The sequence below is a fragment of the Rhinolophus ferrumequinum genome, chromosome 11, assembly GCF_004115265.2.
Source record: "Rhinolophus ferrumequinum isolate MPI-CBG mRhiFer1 chromosome 11, mRhiFer1_v1.p, whole genome shotgun sequence".
NCBI classification, from domain to species: domain Eukaryota; kingdom Metazoa; phylum Chordata; class Mammalia; order Chiroptera; family Rhinolophidae; genus Rhinolophus; species Rhinolophus ferrumequinum.
The window spans coordinates 56,732,684-56,753,111 of NC_046294.1; the positions used below are offsets into that span (position 1 = coordinate 56,732,684).

Sequence of the window (20,428 nt, forward strand, 5' to 3'; positions counted from 1 at the left end):
TTCCATTCCTTTGAAATTAGCAGCAGGAAAGGAATCACAGCATCTGCACCTCCTTTAAGTTGGAATTTCCACCAGCAGCAGGCTAGGCAGTCTTCCCCACCTATGTACCTCCCTCAGGAGAATTTCAAGTTTCCAGGGAGATAAGAAGTAAACTCCTGCTAACAAAAAGAATTGAGGATCCTGTTCTAAACAGCCAAGAGTAACGAAGCTTCTTTACTAGATTCAATATTGTTTACTGGGGCCAAAGATAAGTGAGTCAAGGACAAAGTGGATCTTTATAAACTTTAAGCTGTTAATTACCTTTAGGTTTATGCTCCTCTCCTACTCCCTCAAGTCAATCGGCATATTTTATTGAGAGTAGAATAAAGATTAACGACCATGCTCCAAAGTGGTTCTCTACTTAGAGGTCTTAAAAGGAATCTTTAATCAAAATTTACAACTGCAATCGGGAGAGAGTAATGACCAAAAAAATGCATCTTGTCACCTGGGACCCTTCTTCAGGGGAGGTGTAAGACGATTTTTGAACATACCCTTTCTGCTACAAATCTCACAGACTGCACACTGGTCCCATACAAGTTGTCGTTGTACTGGCCGGCTTCTATAAACTTGTGCTCTTGGATATCTTTCTCCATTTGTTCTCTGGAAATGACAAAGTGATAGTCTCTGCCATCCACCTCGTAGTCACGCTTTGGCCTTGTAGTATCTTTATAAAACAAAAAATAATAAAATTAAGGTCATGCATTTATAAACTTCCTTTATTCTTGTTTTTTCCTCCCGACCACACCCTCAACATAGATATATTAAAAATACGTTATATGAAGGTCCATGACATAGTAACAGATGCCAGTCTTAGCCTCCCACTGTAAACAACTATAAAACTAGACAAAATACATGAAACAGCTCTTTTCAGACATTCGACAACAGGCAGTACAGGGTTATCATTCTTGACAAGAGAAACACAAGAGGGGAATTACATTTACTCCACTTCCACTTCTAACTGGAGAGTCTAGAGATCATACAGTAGCCCCAGAAAGGCCACCGATGAAGAGAGTAATCTAGACTTACTCTAGACACATCTTTACAAAGTCTAAAACCAAATCATTACTGGAAGAAGCTGATCTGTCAGTAAATTATTAGATGCCAGAAAAAAAACTTAATATTTTATAAAGGAAGTTAAGAAAATGCAGACTTTCAATAATGTAGCATCACAATGTTCAGCACATAATAAAAGATAATGGCATAAGCACAGAAGTACGACAATGTGTCATGTAACTAAAAAACAAAATGGACATACAGTTTAAATATATTCAAGGATTTTAAAAGATGTCAAATGAGATCACCATAGTTAAGGCGGGATTAAACTTTAATCATGGCTAGAGGTGGCTAAACTTCTTAGTAAGAGGCGAAGGGCAAACAATCTATCAATATAAATAAAAAATGTTAATATATTTCCAATCTTTGACTCAGGTATTCTATTCCTAGGAATCTGCTTAAAACATGATCAAAACTTATATAAAATTTTATCCTTAAAGATGTTCAATTATATTAGTTTATAAATTATAAACAATAATTATAATGCATAGTTACAATTATAATTATAATTCATAATAGTGAAAAGTAAAGAAAAACCAAAATACCCATAGAGGAAAAATGATTAATTATGACATAATAATCATTTAAAATATTTATATAAAATTTTAAATAATATTAAGCAAAAAATACTGTATATTTAATATGTACTCAATCGCAGGAGAAAATGTATATGCATGTATAGAAAGAAAGAGTAGATGATAACCTAAGAAAATATTAACAGTGATGTTACTTCTGGGTACTGTGTGGGAGTCAGTATGTATTTTATTTTCTTGTTTAACTTTCTTTTTAGCATTTTCCAGGTTTTGTACAATGAACATGTATTGATTATCATAAAATAGTGCTATTAATTAAAAAAAGAAAGAAAAGAGTGTGCAAGGTGAAGGGGGAAATGGAAAAGATGCTTAAGGACTGCCATTGTTTTTCCTTTCAAAAGTGGAGGAACTGGAAGTTGCTATGAATGGACTAAGGTTTGACTTGATCCATTCTATCTAGTCTTTCTCAGGATATGTTTGTTCTGTGGCCGGATCTCTTCCCAGAGCCCTTGCTGGGAATGTTTCATGAGATGTAGCCATCATCCACTCCTTTCTGTGCACGTACTGCACATATATGCAATTCCTGCTATTCGTATGTATTCCAGGTGACATTTGCAGCACTGCAATGTCACAGACATTTCAAAGCATAGAGCTTAAAAAATGTAGCGTGAGAAAGAAATATGTGTTGGGATTAGATGTCAGAGCTTGATTATCTAATAAATCAAAATTCTTTTGGTGGTTTGTCTATCTACACAGAAGGCCTCTACGCATTTTTATGTGACACAATGGGAAGAGAGATGGAGGTGGGTGAGTGGGAAAAGTATGGTGGAGTGGAAGGAGGAAGAGCAGATAGAATTTTACGGGGCTGTACTCAGAGGGACCAGGAGACCTGATGATTGTCTGTAATGACAGGAAAGTAGATGCAAGTTTGTAATGGCCTAGAGGATAGATTAAAGTTCGATTTACCTTGTTGCTTTCATCCTCCCAACACTTAGACTATTAAAACATAGGGGGAATGCTATTTTGTTTTTGGGATTGACAGTTGGCCCTAGTCATACTGAGATGATTTCAACCTGTAGCTTTTTGTCTGATCTTTCTTATTGGGAAAAAAGATGTTTCAGTGGCATTTCCATCACCTATGAGAACACACCTATCACGATCTTACTCTATTTTAAATGCCACGGCAGTTACGAAGACAAGATTCATTCTGCCTGCTAAGGAAACAGTCAGGTGGGAGAACATATTATACTCACTACATAGAGGACAATACATGACAGGGTAGATAAAAAGTATTAGGCAGAGAAAATTAAATGAGATGCTTGGATAACAGGTAACTGGTAGTAGTTGAACCACTGGAGAGACTATTGGAGGAAAAGAATCATGTTTCTTTATCTCAAAAGGAGCCAAGCTTTTTTCTAGAGAATAGAAAAATGATACGTACGAGGCACACAGGAGCCAAATTTGTCAGGAAATTCAGATATCAAGTCATCGTTGATCCGATCCTTCATGGGGCCCAGGATAATCACTGGCCGAGTATAGTTTACTGCAGAAGGAAAGGAAGATGCAGATAAGAAGAAAGACGTGGAAACAACTGCAAAACTGTCCTGCAAGGGTGATTTTTATAGTGAAATTGTCAAACAGTAAGAACTGCTGAGGGCATTACTTCATTGGATGAATTGCCCACACAGCCCTGCCTAGGGAAACTGATGTTTCACACTCATTATCTTCGCTCTGCCTACTTTCTGGAATTAACTAACAGGGAAAAGCAACTGCAGTGTCTATCAATGAAAAGCCATTTTTGGAAGGGTTTTGCTTACTCTCAGGTTATGCCTACACAATGTCAAAACAGCTATTGAATTTAGTCAATTGAGTAGGAGAGAAAAGATTTCAAAGTAGCTATTTGGCCATTGTTTAGACAATGACTTTAAAAAGTAATTGTTAGTAATAACGACAACTTAATGTTTCTATAATTTCTTTTCCTCAGCTTAAAATGCTCTTTATACTTTGCTGGAGTTTTCCCAATTCCTTTGTATCATGGGGTTGGGAGAACTCTAAAGTTCACTAGGTATAACTCCTCATGTGATGCTTGAATTTTCTTTGCAATATCTTTGTCAATAGCCATTAGCCTCTGTATGAATGCCTCCAGGAAAAGAAAATGCAGACTTCTGGATCAGCTCACAGGTGGCTTGTATCTTAGGAAAGGTCTGCTAGAAAGCCCTTCCCGATACTGAGCTGTTGTCAGTCTCTCGATTTTACCCGTTGGTCCTGTAGGTGGAGTTCGCTAGTGACTTGCATGTCACTAAGAACCACTCATCTGGAGAGCTGCTCCATCTCCTTTGGAGCTGTCACTGCCCATAGTCAGCAGGAAAATTGTTAGTTTGACGACAGGGCAAAAGAGAGAGCTTCTGGTCTGCCGACAGCTGAGTACTAAGCAGAGTTTATTTTCCTTACTCCTTCCCTCTTTCCCTCCTGTAATGGTGTCACCTGTTGTGACCTAGAAACCAGGAACCAGAGCATGCTGGGAAACTTACTTTCCTGCCTTGTGACAGGCTCATAAGAAAGAATGAAGTCTTCTTGCCCTCCTGAGAAGAGAAGAGAGGAAAATTACAGTGAACTAACAACCAGTCATACACCACAGCTACAAGCCCTGTTCTGAAACACAGGAAACAGACACAGTTTAGGGTTAATTTTCCTTGCTCTTGCTTCTTGAACCATTCCAAAAATCCTTTCATCCTCACAGAACTGTTTACACTATCATAGTGTCAGGCTATCGATGGTCATACCTCTAAGTGATGACTGGAGGCCAGCTATCTACAGTACATCAGGACAGAGACTTATGAGACTGCCTTCCATCTGACACTGAGAAATGAAGCAGCCTGGCCTCTACACCCAGCATTACTATTTAACACCACCTAGTTCAAGGACAGGGTCCGTCCGATCATTTGCTACTTACTACCTTATCAGCATTTCTGGTCCTTTTATTTCCTCTTCTTTTTTATTTCCCAGAGAAGCCCATTGTTCAAAAGCAAGTGTCTGTTTTATTTGACAGAAAAACGTCATCAGCATATACTACAAGGCACTGAGGATTTTACTCTAATGTTAATTCATCAGGAAAATGCTGGGTCTATTCATGAAGATAAAAAATTGAGGAGCACCCTCAATCACTGGTGATAATTGCTGCCTAATCTAGCCTGAGACTTTGGAAAAAGAATTAAGAAAGATAATGTAGTAAAGGTGTCAAGCCCTCCAATGTCATTTGCTACAAGCTTCTGATTCATGATGGGCCTCAAGTCAACAATAACCATGGGAAGTAAATTGGTTTTAGGCAATTATTTTTTTCAGTCATCTTTTTCACGCAGTTGATGACCTAGGCATGAAATCAGTCTGATTCAGCCGCAAACTCAGAAGGGTCTGCTCTTTCATTTGCTTCAGGCCTAGGCCTGACTATGCTTTGGTGGAGAAATAGTTTAGGGCTGTTGAAAAGGACTTCCTATCTGCTATCCTATGGAGGAGGACAGTGGTGTGAGTTTTCCCTGACGCCAAAGGGCAATGAATCTCACTGCTTTATCTCCTCATTATCCCTGACACACTGTCACAGTCTGTCAGAACCACCTGCAGCTCCTTCAGTGGCCACAGCATCAGACCGGTGAGTTCATTTCATACAAGGAGTTATTATCACAGACAGTTCTGATACTGACAAGTGATTTGGGGAAATTAAGCAATATGTGGATAAAGTACAGACGTCTTCCCTGGACACTGGGTAGTGGAGGTGGGGTGCAGTGTCTTACATTTTCAAGCATGAGAAATGGCCCTGGCCTGTCACATCTTACCTCACCCTCAAGCAGGGCCCACGCTCAGAATGGACTGGTAGGCCAAGCTACTTCCTAAGGGCACGGACAATGGGCCTGATGTTCCTTCTAAGTGGTATCTACTTATAGCTCCTCCAGAAGTCTTCAGGGGACAAGCCCACATCTGGACAGAGTCTCAATTTTTTTATTTTTCATTCAGGAAAAAAATGATTCCTTTTAATAAACAAAACTACTGAAATTTGCAGAGGTTGGGCAAAAAAAGAAGAAAAAAAGAAAGAAAAAAGAAAAAAAAGATGATTGCTAAGCCCCAGGCCCCAATTATCTCAAGCCTGAGACATAGAGGTCATAGGAATTCAAAAAAATAAGTGTAAAATGGTTGGGGGAGAAGCATCGCTTTAGGAATTGAAGCATCACAGACTAAAACGGCAATGGTAGGCTGTAACTTTCCAGGGAAATCTCCATGGAATGATGGCTATGAGAAAAGAGAATAATGGGATAAGAAAGGTTTTAACCATTAGATGATACTTAGGCTTCTTCACTAGACTGGGAAGTCCATGAATGCAAGTGTTTCCCTTTCTACTCTTTCCCCAGTGTTTAACATACAGGTGTCAGTGAATTTGCATTCTGACTTCAGGGATAGAAAACGGGATGAACAATGAGGCCAAAGATAGGTTCTACTTTGCATTTCTGTGTATGTTTTCATTTTGGAAAATGTGGTTTTCTCTAAATGAACATAACACATCATGTTCCTGTAGGAGGAATTTCTTTCCAATGACCTTGCAGGTCATTCAGATGGGACATTCTAAAGGCAAACTTTAAATAAGATATTTAGTGTCTGTATGTATTACTTGTGATTCAGAAAACTGGTCAAGGCAACATAGCTTTGATTAACTTTGTTAGACAGTTCTATAGTTCTTTGTTTATTCATTGCTTTTTGGTTTATTTTCTAACTTACCAAAGGCACTGACTCTTGTTCAGAGCAGCAAGACTAGCAGACAGCAATGGCAAAGTACCTCATTACGAGGCCCATCCCAATTCTAAACACCTTGTGACACTCGGGTAGTATGTAAGGAAGGGAAGCTATGGCAGCTGGTGTTACAGAATAGCTGGGAATTCAGCACTTTAAACCGATTTTCACTTTCATGTTCAAGAATAAAAAGCCCTATGGGTAATGGAAAGGCGAATAACAGGAGAAGGCAATAAAAGTCACAGCAAGGGAGGAAAGATACTCATGTGTGTATGGTACTTTCCAGGCCATCAAGGGCTTTTACATCCATGGGCATCTATTTTTCACAGCTATTTCTTTTTAGGTGTGTGCTGTTTGTGGTGATAACCCATTTTACAGATGAAGAAACTGAGGCTCAGAGATATTAATGGAGCCTGTTTTCTCAGTTAGTAAATAGTGGAGTCAAGATTTAAAACTACATCTTTTTTGACTCCTTGTGGAGTATATGACACTATTTCAAAAAGGCAAGAGATATAGAATTCTCTGTGGGGACTGGGATGTAGGGGCAGACCCTACAGATGAACAAAGGATGGGTGGCAGAGACAGGAGTTGAACTGGGTCAGAGTCACTGAGAGGCCAGAAGGTGTTCCATCTGTAAACACAAACTCTTAAAAAAAATGCTGCTGTGTCATCTCCATAAAATAGTTATTCTTAGTAGTTTTTTAATTTTTTGCTCAGGAGGTGTTGGCACTTGGAAATAACAGCTGACAAAAAGGTACAAACTATTACTTGGTCTTGTTTTTGCAATTGCGTGGCTGAGAGTGGGAGAGTGGCAGTGCTGTGTGTGGACATCTGCAGCTGTAGGAAACTTAGCAAAGGCCTGTGTACCAATCTCCATGAAACACTTTGTGTTTCAACTGGAAGCAAGTCACAACACGAGAGATTAGGAGTAAGACCTGGATATGCACTTGCGATCGAGAAAAGCAAGTTCATGTTCTTCAGGAATTTTTGGAAACTAGAAACGAGAGGCTGGTGAAGACCAGCGGCAATACATTTAATGTTTTAAATTTAGTGTTTGGTGCCAGAATTTGATGATTATTAAGAATAAGTTAGGTTCTTAGAGCCACAGAATGTTAGAGGTAAGAAAGGGTTTGGAGTGTATGTGTTTCATAGGTGGTGAGTGTGTAGCACATGAGGCCACTCCCCCATTCCAGGCCCTTCACAGGCATCACAAGTTGATCATTGCCACAAGTCTCAACTCAGCCTCAATACTTTTCATACAACTCTTCAGGCAGTTATGACCAATCAGTCAGAGTTGGAATCTTGATTAAAATCTACTTGCCCTCCCTGTTCTAACCCAAGCTACTCATTTTACACAGGAGAACTGAGGTTCAAAGACGTTGAGTGATTTCTTTAAGGTCACATAGTGAATTAGTGGTTCAGTGTCTCCATGGGGTGTTCAGAAGATTAAATCAGTTAATATACATAGAACCTTAACACCAGGCTTAGAACATAGTCAATCCTATATAAATGCTGCTGCTTGTATTAATTTGATAGGTGGTATGGAATGGTTGAAATGTACTAGATAATATGTGAAGAGGCTTGGATTACGAACTATAGGTTAGAGTGAAAATGTATGGGATTCAGAATTAAAATATCTTAACTGGACTTAAAATGCCACCATATTTATGAGGTATGTTGCCTCTTGCAGCTTCAGCTTCCTGTGAAATGGAGTATTACTATAAGATATATCTCAAAATTTTGCTGCAGAAATCAAATGAGAAAATAGATGGAATGAAAAACTGCTTTATAAAGGTTAAAGAACTAGAGGAACCATAAGGGCAATATTTGAGACGAGTGGAGAAAGAAGAAAATAGGCATCATTTTGACTGATTCCATTGGAAAAGTCTTGGGTCTCCTCATGTCAACGCCTCAAAATTTCACTCAGATCCTTTCTTCAAGATCCTTATTTTGAAAATCCAATTCAGCTGACGAGCACCAGTGGGTTAGAAGGATGGTCATTAGCTCCTCCATATCCATAAGGCATACAGAGCTTTACTGAGCTGTGAGGAAGGCAGGTCTTCCGCTGTGGAGATTTACGAAGTCTCCATTATGACTACATGGTCTTTATTGCATCTCAATACAAGGGCAATTGAAAGCTAAGACACAAAACAACCACAAATAGAAGCCTGTACTGTTCTACTTTGTTGAGAGACAGAAATCTGGAATTAGCCTTTAAATAAGATAGTTTTGAGGTGTGGCGTTTTGTATAATTAGACAACATGCGCTGTAATTAACTGCATTTTGGCTAGTGCTCAGTATAGTTGGACTTTGGCAAAAATAAAACCATAATGCTTGAGATGGTGCAGCAAAGTTCTGAGCTACTTATTAGAATTTGAAGTTTGTGTAAATGTGCGTGTGTGTTTGTGTTAGTGTGTGTGTGTGTATCTCAGGAAATGTGTGAGGCTTTCAAGGAAGGTTGTCACAATGTGTAACTCCAGGATGCAGTGTGAACAGTGCCCTCTAGAATTGTGGAACATAGTAGCCTGGGTTTTTGTTTCTAAATACTGACCATTTTTAAAAACCCATTTGTCCCCAGAATGGACATGAAATGGTCCTAAGACTAAAACATAATACCTGAAGATCAGTGAAAAAATTGTCTTTTCAGTATTTGTCTATACTGCTATTCATAAAACAAAAAAGTCAGTCATAATTATAGCAAAGTCAGGAATTCAATAGAAAATGCACCCTATTTTGATTTCAAAAGGGCATTTTCTGGAAACCACGTCTGTCTCAAGCCTCTGCCTTTTTCCCTGACCCTGCTGCCCTGCCTGGAAAGTTTCTACCTCAACTTGTCTAGCTGGGAAGAACCTCATCTTTTCAAAGCTCAGCTCAAGGGGAATTTCCTCTTTGAAATCACCTCTGAAGCTCCCACTATTCTTGGGCTAGACTCTTACCCTAGAAACTGCCATATTTTGTGCATTTTTAATTTATTGATCTCTCCCACTATATGTGTGCTGAGTTCTAGAGTTGGTTGAGATTCATATTGGGTCTCATGGTGCCTATGAAAAGAACATGACAAATAGTAGATGTTGAATGTAAATGAATATTCCCCTAGAATTCCTCATATTTCCATCTTGGGGAACGAAATATCATTTACTCCTCTAAGCTATGACAGAAACTCTTCTTATTTTTGGTCATTTGTAAAGAAAGCAATCTGAGTGCCTGACCTTCTATAACCTCAGATGAAAACCAAGCCATTATAGATTATTGGACTCCACATTTGCTTTATTAATATCATAGAGTCCGGTTCCAACTCTTCTCATAGATAACAAGATGCTTGAAAGTTGTTTCCTTTATTCACTCAATTAACATTTATGTGCACCTACGATTTGGGAGTGAAAAGATTATTTGATGTCATCTTGGAGCATCACTACCAAAATGTGTTGAGCCGCTGAAAGCTTTGGCCCAATTTTTATAACTTAATGATTCTTGGAAAAGTATTCCCACCTTTGACGGAGAAAGAGGGACCTCTAAAATACTCTAAAAAAAGATCTCCAAAGGAAAAGGCAGTTCTTGTATATACTTTCCATAAAACAAATTGAATAAATAAGGTATGATGTTTCCCCTTTCTATACATGTGTTTACAGGATGGACAAACAACAACCCTTAAAAATTGAAAACTGAGCATCAAAGAAAGTAGGGTCATTGGTCTCCGTGAAACTCAGCAAACAAGTTATATTGAGGGTACCTCAGGTGTCATGGGGACAATCTTTGGTCACTTCTTCTTGGTTTGGTTTCTTTGTTGTAAAATCAAATGAAAAGAAGGGTGGGGGAATGTTTTTCCAAGCTTGGATAGTTGTAAAATTATAAGAATAGGAAAAATGTAAAAAATGTTAAGGACCACATTGAGAATGAGAACACTTGATTACTTCATTAATAAGACTTGTCATTCTTTTGAAGAAGAAGATTAGGTGGTTCTAAAATTGATGGATCAAGGGTATCTCATCACAATTTTTTTTTCATTTCATTCTGTGGTATGTTTCATCTTCTTCCTCTGGCCCTGATTTTCCTCTGCTATCTTTCCTCTTTTGTGCTTTTTTCTATTTGCCACCAACTGATTCTCCAAAGCCATACTCAAAATCCAACTTAAATTTGTCACACTCCAAGCAAACTACTTGGCACTCCATTTCAAAACAGGCATGGTTTTGTAAAGTACTATGCTATAATGGAAAAACCAAAATCAAAACAAACAAAAACTTTTCTAGTTTTCAATTAATTCAATATTCAAGGAAAGAAGAAAAACAAACAAAAACCTAACCAATTTCTGTCTTGGTAACTATAGGTCATATATATTGGGCCGGCAATTTTTTAATATCTTTGGCAACTGATTTTTGAGTAATCCATTTCACTAAGGAGTACAGATAAATATTACAGAAATTGTAAAAATCCCGGTAATAATATGTACCTATATTTGTCACCAAAAACCAGTAAGTAGGTGGTAAGAAACCATAAAAATGGACCAACAGGATGTGTTTGGTGTTTGGTGTATATTTTTACACACTAAGCAAATGGCTTGAGGTGACCAAACGAAGACCAGAAATAATTTTTAAGTAGTTACCTACCTTTTCAGCTAAGCTTTCTGATCCAAGATTTGTTCACTTAAAAAAAAACATGTGAGTTCCTTCAACATTAAAGGATGAAACTTTTTCATCACTTCCCAACCATCAAAAATATAAAGTTAGATATAACATAGTAACTACCTTAAAATAGTAATCAAGGAGAGAAGAGATATAAAAGGTTCATGCTCGATTTAAAAGGAACACCGTCATTTATAAAGATTTCTCTTGTAAAGGGGAGCCAGGAACGGAAAGGAAAAGGCAAAATGAGAAGAAAAAAACCCCATGACTTTTCAACCCTCCTGCAGGGAGTTTAAATTATTTTGGAGGGGGCAGAATGTCAAAATCTACCGGGTTGAACTTCCCCCTACCTTCTCTGGGAGAATTGCATCATAGACCACAGTCAACTGAGATTGGAACTGCTTGCATAAATCACGTAAGAGTTCACCGATGGCCCTAGTGTCTTTTGTATCTTTCCACATCAAAGGATGATTTCATTTCAAGCCATTTGCTTTGGATGAAGATGATAAAGGGCAGCAATCGAAACACAACAGCAAAAATCTGAAATGACCACCACGGGCAATGAGGCAATTGCAAAGGAAAGAAGCACAAACCAAAGCAATAACTTACGGTAGCTACTTTCGCTATCGCTGGCATTAGAAGAAACATGTTCTGCAAAAACAGCACAGCAAATTAAAGAGATACCAAGCACTGGGGAGCAGCCAGAACTTAATACACTCATGCAAGGCGACCAGAAATGTGAGCAAAAGGCAAGTAAAAGTTTGCAGAGGAGACCGCTTTAAGAAAACGCAGATAAGATAAAAAAGATGAAAACTTTATCTCCATTTTACAGGAGGAAACTACTACTTGATTGCTGTGTCTCCTTTTTAGGAAAGTATCTTTAATTACAAAAAATGTATAATGTCAATCTAAGCACGTTCCTTTGACCCACTCCTCTAGGTCTGATTTTCTAGATTGGTGTTACTAAGGTCAACATCTCAGCTGGATGTTTCTTGGCTATAAACTCAGGAGCTTCTAAATGGGCAGTTTTCTTGCAGGCTTTTTGTTTCTCTAGTTTAGCCTTTAGGTATTTTGCAGGAACATTGCATTTCAAATTGCCAGTTGGTCCCTGGAATCCCTTGAACTTTATTTCTATTTAAATAATTCCTAAACTAGTTCTCAGGGTAAAAAGGGATTGTTGGACATCTTTCCTGCTTCCGTGAGTGAGTAGAGAACCTTGGAGAAGAAATGAGTCACTGAAAACTGGTGTGTGAATCAGCTGAGTATTTCCCTGGTTTTACTTTAAGACGCTTGCTTGGATAGCTATTGGGTTCTGGAAGGATGGAACAGGCAGGAGATAAATGGTCTGATACCAAGCAAGTCCTGGCAGGAAGTATGTTTCTAATTCATGTTGAAAGACTTGCTTGTACAGTTTTATTTCAAATTGTCATAAAAACACCATTTAACTCACATAACAGAGATGTATATGTCAGATTTACAGCTTTAACTTATAAAATCATATCCTTTCATCTGTACTATGTATTAAGGTACAGAAGATAAATTCATCAGCTTATCAGCTTCTCTGTATAGCAGGTTAATTAAGTGCAGAATATGTAACTATTTGATTTCTGAAGCTCATTAGCAACAACTTCAGCTTTTTCAAAAGTGGCAATTGTACATTTTTAGAAAAAGAATATATAACATTATTCTCTAATAGGATAAAGGTGCTTTAAAATGTATGTGCTGTAGATTTTTGCCAATTGGATGGATTTGTTTTCTTTTCTTTTAGCTGTACCGAGGAATAGTTGACAAAATTATAATGCATTTAAAGTGTACAAAGTGGTGATCTGAGATTATATATATATATAAAGGATTCCCATAATCAAGTTAATTAACACATTAGGGATGGATTGCTTTTAGAGCATGAAACTAATGAAAACCAAAGCATGGGTTAAATCCACGAGCATTGTTTCCCTGTATGTTGGTGTATGAGCAGAATTGCATCACTAATTGGGCACACATTTTACAAGTGAAGAGGGGTACTAGGAAAGAAGTGTAGATGAATCAGTGCAAATTTGTTTTCTGTTACTGAAAAGCAAGTCAAGGTATACACCCAACAATGGTCTATCTTTACATACATGATTATCTTAAGTACCTAGAATTGGGGATGGCAGTGTTTTGTTTGTTTGTTTTTGATTTTAACTTTGAAAATAATTTAGAATTCAGCTACACTATCTCTGGAAAATTTAGGGCCATGAAGCGTTTCATTTAACAACCAGTCTCTTAGCATCAAGATATTGGATAACAGAATTTTCTCATTTTGTAGGTAAAAAGAAATTAAAAATATGTTCCAGCTGAAGTCTAAATTATGGCTAACAATAGCATTACTTGGCAAATGACCTTACCTAGTGAAATCTGTTCAGTTTTTAGAGTAAAGAAACATTTACACATTCTGGATTTAAAAGGGCATCACTCATATTTTTTGACACTCCAATAGCAACTACTTTTTAGTGATGTTCATTTATTAGCAATGCATCAACATGCTTCCCTCTCCTGACTCAACTGAAAATTGAGGAACCCTCTTTGGTGGGACTTGATGTTATCCGGACAATGTTGAAATCAATATTTGAACTTCAGCCAAGAAGTCAAGAAAAATTTGATGACCTCTTCCATATAGAGACTCAAAGATAAAGTTTTCATCTTTAAGGAGATCAGTGGTTACTCTTGATCAGATTTGGTTTTCTACAGATACATAGCTTTAAAAAAAAGTCCGAAGTAACAATTTGAAGGATGAAGGGTATTATTATGCAGGGTTATGTAAACAGCTCTTGAAAACAAAGTTCAGCTCAATGCTATATTTTTATACAAATGAATAGCTTCTAAAAATATTGCCCATAGCTGTTAAATTAAAACAAAACAAACAAAAATTGAATATGTGATACAGTTGCAAAAGACACAAAAACGCTGTTCTTATTTCACTGGTGCCTACACAATGGAGTTAGTATTAAAGAAAGAAAAATCAAAGCATAGTATATTAACACAGAGGCTGATTATATTTTATTGCTCAGTGCAATGAGACACAGACTAAAGGCATTAGTAACTAAAAGATTTAAAGGTTTAATATATTTTATTTTCCACTATACAATGAAAATCTGATTACGTAATGCAGCTAATACATCACTAATAGAGAAATATATTAATACATATCTAAAACTTTATCATACAAACGTTTCAAGCAGGATCACTGCAAGTCAGAAAAAAATCAAAGTTAATAACAAAGAATTATTCGTGGAAGATCATGTAGCTTAATATTTACTTTTGGAGAATGCATGTTCCTTTTGACTGTAAAATAGCTCCTTTACTGATAGCCACACACAACCCAATTGTGGAATTTGGCAAGGTCTGGGTGAAAAGGCAGAAGAAAGGACATAAAGTACGTTTCTGCTTTCCTGTTCTGGAACATTTAGCTTGCCCTTTCATTCAACATGGCTTCTTGCTCTCCGGGAAGTATTAGGCAGCAGAGCAAGGGATGCAACAGGTGGCATCAGGACCATGTTGGTCATATCGCATTGTCAGAAAGGGAAGGTGTAAACTGCAACAGAAGTTACAGTGCCTGACACACTTTGCTTTTCAATGCTGACATGCAGAACAAAACGTTTCAAAATTACTTTGTAGGAGCATTCACAGCTAGGTAACAAATAAAACTCGCATCTTGTGCATGCTAGGAGTGAAAGGCCCTCAAGAAAAGGAACAAAAGCCAAACTCAAAAGGAAGGGAAAAGAAAAGAAAAGTTACAGTGACCATTCCTGGGAACTTACTCAGAGTCTTTGTTCCATAACCGTCGTCACCTAATCCGGGGATGTCCTGCATGGAAGTCCCCAGAGAGAGCAATGAGAGAGGAAGAACAGCCACGGAAGAGGAAGGAAGAAGTCAGTGGAGTTGAAATGGATACTACCATGACAGACCGTGTTGCCTAAGCAATCTGGATCCCAATCTCTCTCCTTTTGAAACAACTTTTACCCCAAACTCTCTGGGCTGAGACTCAAAGATTTGTAAAGCAACTCAAAATGTTTAAGCAGAAGATTGTAAGAAAAAGAGAAAGATGTAGCAGAGGCCATTTTTGCGCACCGCCAATGTTGCCACAGAGCTGTGCCACTCAGAGCAATGATCCACTCCAAGTTTCGTGACACATTCTTAGATGTAGTATCCACCAATACAAGCTCACTGTTCAGTAAGTGTTTAATATCTGTTGGGAGGGAAAGAGTGAACAAATGCTAGTAATAAATATAAGGAATTTAATCACTCCCAATTAGCATGCATTTCAAAATATGTAGGTGGCAATGGAATCCAATATTCCTGCCCAGAATAGAATTTGTCTCGAGCCCTAGAGAGTTGCATGATAAAAAAGGCAAACCAGACCCACTCCTGATCACGGGTAAATGTTTGGAAGCAAAGTCCCAGCTTCCTCAAGTCCCTCTCCAATGCATTCCTCAAAGAAGAGCTTCTTCAAGGATGGATCCAGACTGCAGCCAAACACTGGTCACAGTAGTAAGCCCTGACCTGCCTGTCTGCCGTGTTTGTTTGCCTAGGCGTGTGGCGTGGGGGAGCCTACATCATGCGTGTTGCCCGTGAAGGATTTTTTTTTATCTTGTGTTGTATGTGACATTCTCTTTGAGAATCTACTTACGTTCAGGATCACTGGTTTCCTGCTCACTCTGCTCCTTGTTCTTGTAGAATGGGAATTTTCGTGAAAAGATGAAGCTCTTTTTACGCTTGTCATTGAATGACTGTGAAGGAGAAAAGGCATGGGGCAAAAACAGGGGACGTCTAATTGTTGTCACACTCATGCTGACAAAACAACTAGTTTGTAAAAGCAGAGAGAGCTGCAGTGACGCAAGTGGATAGTCTAAAGAAGTGCCAGAGGGTTCCTAAAGGCAGATTTTATTTTCAAGGAGTGTAAATTTGGAATGATGACACCTTGGAAGAATTGTCTCCTAATTAAAAGACGGTTTGCAGATATGGTGATGGAGGAAAAGAGCATTAAATTGGAAGCAGAAGACCTATAGTTTCTGTCTGGCTCTACAGCTTGCTAGTCTATCACCTCAGACAGGCAACTAAATCTCTCTGACCCTCAATATCTTCTTCATTTGCATAATGAGGATAATGAGAGCAGCTCTTAAAATGTGAGACTCACATAGGGCAGTAGCAACTTAACGTACTGTACACGTGTCTTCATGATCATCATTATCATTAGCTAGAAAATATTGTCCTAGAGACACTAGACATATCAGTGTCTAGATGTCTTTTTAAATAGCTTGAATTTGAGTTACTTCAGCTTCGATTTAATTAAAACCACAGGAGAAGTGTGGAGATTCATGATATATATGATAATTATAGCTGTTTCATACACAGATGTGATGTCGCATAATATTTTCATTCAAAGAGGTGTTAAATATAATTGAGCCCCAAGCCCTCATTTGTAGACAGGGGGGTCACAGGCACAGAGAGGTTGAGTCTCCTGACACTACTGCAGAGCTAGCTGGTGACAGTAAGGACACAGTCAACCAAAATCTGTTAAAATTGTTACTGAAGAGGAACTAAATTGATATTCACTCAAGTAAGGGAGATATAATGGTGACTCATCTATATTCTGATATGATAAAAAAGAATGGAAGAAGGACTGTCCTTAAAAATGTAAACCATTCCATTAGCTTAAATGAGGCTGAATTTAAAATAATACATATAGACATAATATAATACATATATTAGAACTTATTCATTCAAGTGAATATCAGATGCTTGCCTAGAAGACTCAAGAAAAATTCATTTATTCCCACTGTTGCTGTTAAGTAAATGCCTGCTGGGGTCCTTCTTTGGGAAATGTGTTCACAGTCATTTTATGAACTATAAGCCATGCAAATGTTAGTAATTTCATAGTCACATATCATTTAAAAAATATGTTTCGCCAGCTTGATTGCCATCCTTATTTGATTGATTTAGCTCTGAGGGTCACTCTCTGAGGAACAAGTATGTTGTTACCACATAGGTATTCCGATGAATGTAATAGACTCTGAAGGTAATTTGACAAGAGGGATTCTAAAACAGTTTTATCAGTGGTAGCTGGTAGGATAAATGTACAGCCAGTAAGGTGACGGCTTGGAATGAAAAACACTTGTTTGGATGCGTGTATTTTGGCCCATTGGTGGGACTCAGTTATGTGCCTTTATGGATTTGAAGCTTACAAAATGGTGTAGATAACTTATTTTCTTTGCATATTCATACACTCCTATATCAAACATCCATTTTGGTCATCCTGTTCTTTCAGGAAACATTAAGTACTAAAATGTTGGTGCTGTCATTCAGTAATTCATTATTTTTACAGTTACCAGACTCTTTCACCAAAGTCAGGGAAGTGTAATTTTATGTATCATTAAGAAGGCTTTAAGAAAAACAATATATCAAATATTTAATAATTTATGGAATTAAGGGACGCATTTTATACTTCATATTCAAGAAGTAGAAACACATTCTCAGGGGGAAAAAGAAGTATTACTTTGGAATTTATTACCCCGCTGACAGCACTTATGTTCAATATAGGTTTATCATAATTTATAATTGAGGATTGGTGTTCAAAGACAAGGCTGAGAACTCCCCCCAAATTTTTCCAGTGAAAAAATGGTAAGATTTTAAAGAAACATTAAATATTCTTGCATCACTCCAGTTTCATGCCACTTTTACATTTCAAGCATATTTAAACTTCAGTAACTGAAAATAAAAGAAAAAAAATATCATGTAAGAATTAATGACACATGACATTGCAAAATATGTTAGACATTTAACTTCAACATTACGGATGACTTGTCATGCAAAAAAAATACGCAAATTTTCATGCAAATACAAAGCAATGCCAAGAGGAGTAAAGCCTGGGGTTAAAATGTAGACACAGATGGAAAATGTGGAGGCCTCTGAGAGACAAAATGGGGCCACATGCAAATCACATCGTTTAAATTGTCTCATGGGGTCAAAGGAAAATGAAAATGTGTTCCTTGTGATTAATTCTTTTATCTTTTCAAAACAGGGATTGTCATGTGTTAAAATTTCCCAAGTATGAAAATGTTGTGTATCATGAGTCATCTGATTGGGACGTAATATTTAGCACCACACTTTTTTAAATAACAGAAACTACACAATTCCTCAAAAATAAAATCATCTAACATATCAGTCTTATTACCCAAAGCCATTTTGAATTAGAGTTAAAGAATAGGTTAACAAAATAATTGGTGGTTACACTGCCTTACGTTTATGGATACAAAAATCAAATCACAACTTTAGTTCACATTCACAGAAGATTCGAAAGTTACACAGTTAGGGTCTTAGTTAAACATTTCAACTATAAGAGGTTAAATGTAGTTTGTGATGCTCTCACACTATTCTTTACTGTTTATTAGACATGTTTAATACCATTACATAAGCTTTTTTGTCGTTGTTATTTTTTCTTTTAATTTAGAAAAGAAAAATCTGTTACACGAGTGTTAGGTGAGAATAATAAATTAGCACTTTTACTATTTCTAGAACGCATGGCTCTAAAGCAACTGAAGACTGGTTTACAGCTCTATTAATCACACTGATCAATGTTATTTTTTCTCTACATTACAAGAATATAATTACTTTCCTGACAGGAAACTTTTTTAATAGAGATTTTGAAAATACCAATCACATGTGGCAAGCTGGCATATCTAAGAATTCCATTTGGAATTTGATCTGAATTGTTGAGTTCTTATGAACAAAAGTGATAAAACAACAAATAGTGTTTATTGACCAATTGTTTTGGCCAGGCTTGGTTCTAAAAACTCTACAAGTGCGAACCTCTACCCTAACTTTATGAAGTTGGTACCATCATCATTCTTATATTACAGATGAGGAAACTGATGTTTATAAATCTTGTGTTATTTGCCCAGAGTCACACAGTTGGTGAGGAGTAAAATCAGGATCTGAACTTGCAAATACAGTTGTTCTGATGAGCAAGACAAGTTTCTGTTACCTGAGCCTGTTTCAAGTTTATATTTAAAATTATTAACATTTGACTCTTGTAAGTGATACCATAATCTGTCATCATTTCGACAGCTTCACTGCTCAGCAAGTATTTATTTGACCTATCAAATGCTATTGGCTTCAACGATATTTTTGTGGGTTACCCTGTCACAATTTCTAGATACACATTCATGGTTTTGAGGAATCTATTATTTTGTTCTTACTCTTGTGATAATGTGAAATTAAAATAAAATAAAAAGTATTTCAAGGGGACAGGGTATGACCAGCAATTAACAGGTCAGGGCTGAGAGCAGGGGATTCAGAGAGTGGGTAGTGGCAACTAATAGCTATAGTGTTAGTTTTAGGGGAGATAAAAATGTTCTAAAATTAGATGGTGGTGATGGTTGCATAACCTTCTGAATATACTAAAAAACACTGAGTTGTGCACTGTAAGTGGGTGAATTGTATGCTATGCGAATTATATCTCAATAAGGCAATAAAATATAGGAATACCTCCTCCAAACCCCAAACAATGGGAGGAGAGGAAACAATCATAGCATGTTTTCAATTTTATTTGGTGCAAATATTTTTACTTGGTGTAATATTTTTTATCTTTAATTGAATGAGAGGAAACCACCCTCCCCAACCCTTGCAATCGGATACACATTGCCTTGTTTATTTGATTCTGTTGTGTCTCTGTTAAATGAATACTTTTCATGTTGTGACAGACATTAGAATACCCACACCAGAAATCAGTATATTATCACTGTCACTCAGAAGTCTCTAAATTGTTAAGTAAACTGGCTTGAAATTGCCCAGCCTGACCCCAAGATGTAATGGCATTGATGAACTGGCTTAACCTAAAGTACACACTTCATGAAGAAAGAAAGGAAACAAAACAAAAAACTCAAATTGCTACTTTTCCCACTCGAATCCCATGTTCTTAAGACATGTGAATGAATTTTGACATATTTTTATCCTTTTCGTCCAGAAAACTTTATAACTATGGGTATGTTTCAGTTTTTCTTTTCATCTATCTTCCTGTTCTAATTTTTCAAGCTTGAAATGTTTCATAGTTCTAAAATGTCACCTTCCTGGTATGAATGTTCTCTGGGCAGAATTTACATTTACATTTATACTGAGCTCAGACACACCATTTTTGTGGCCTCTTTATCTTTTATAAATGCTTCCTTCCTCTTAATTCATTCTTGTCTCCCCTCCTCTAAAATAATTGTTTTTCCTTTGGAAAATTGTTAGTATAAATTTGGGACATCACTTTGTATTATACATATCTTGGTTCATACAGAAAAAAAAAATTAAAGCAAGAGAGTTTCAAGAACAAGTAATAATGAGACAAAAGAGGTTGCTAAGGGAAAGACAAGAGTTGGCTTGAGATAT

At 37.1% G+C, this 20,428-nt stretch overlaps 1 protein-coding gene across 27 annotated transcripts in view; it reads right to left on the reverse strand.

Annotated features, from left to right (window-relative positions):
- DLG2 (discs large MAGUK scaffold protein 2) overlaps window positions 1-20,428 on the reverse strand; it is a 1,874,701-nt gene that overhangs the window by 13,186 nt on the left and 1,841,087 nt on the right. For 17 of the 27 annotated variants that reach the window (XM_033121658.1, XM_033121661.1, XM_033121664.1 and 14 more), the window contains 4 exons: window positions 15,687-15,786; window positions 4,157-4,207; window positions 3,067-3,168; window positions 531-703 (listed from right to left, as the gene is read on the reverse strand). In XM_033121658.1, the coding sequence (XP_032977549.1) occupies window positions 531-703; window positions 3,067-3,168; window positions 4,157-4,207; window positions 15,687-15,786 (426 nt within the window). Of the gene's footprint in view, window positions 1-530; window positions 704-3,066; window positions 3,169-4,156; window positions 4,208-14,817; window positions 14,864-15,686; window positions 15,787-20,428 lie in introns of all 27 variants that reach the window. The other 10 variants (XM_033121660.1, XM_033121662.1, XM_033121673.1 and 7 more) reach the window with 1 other exon arrangement.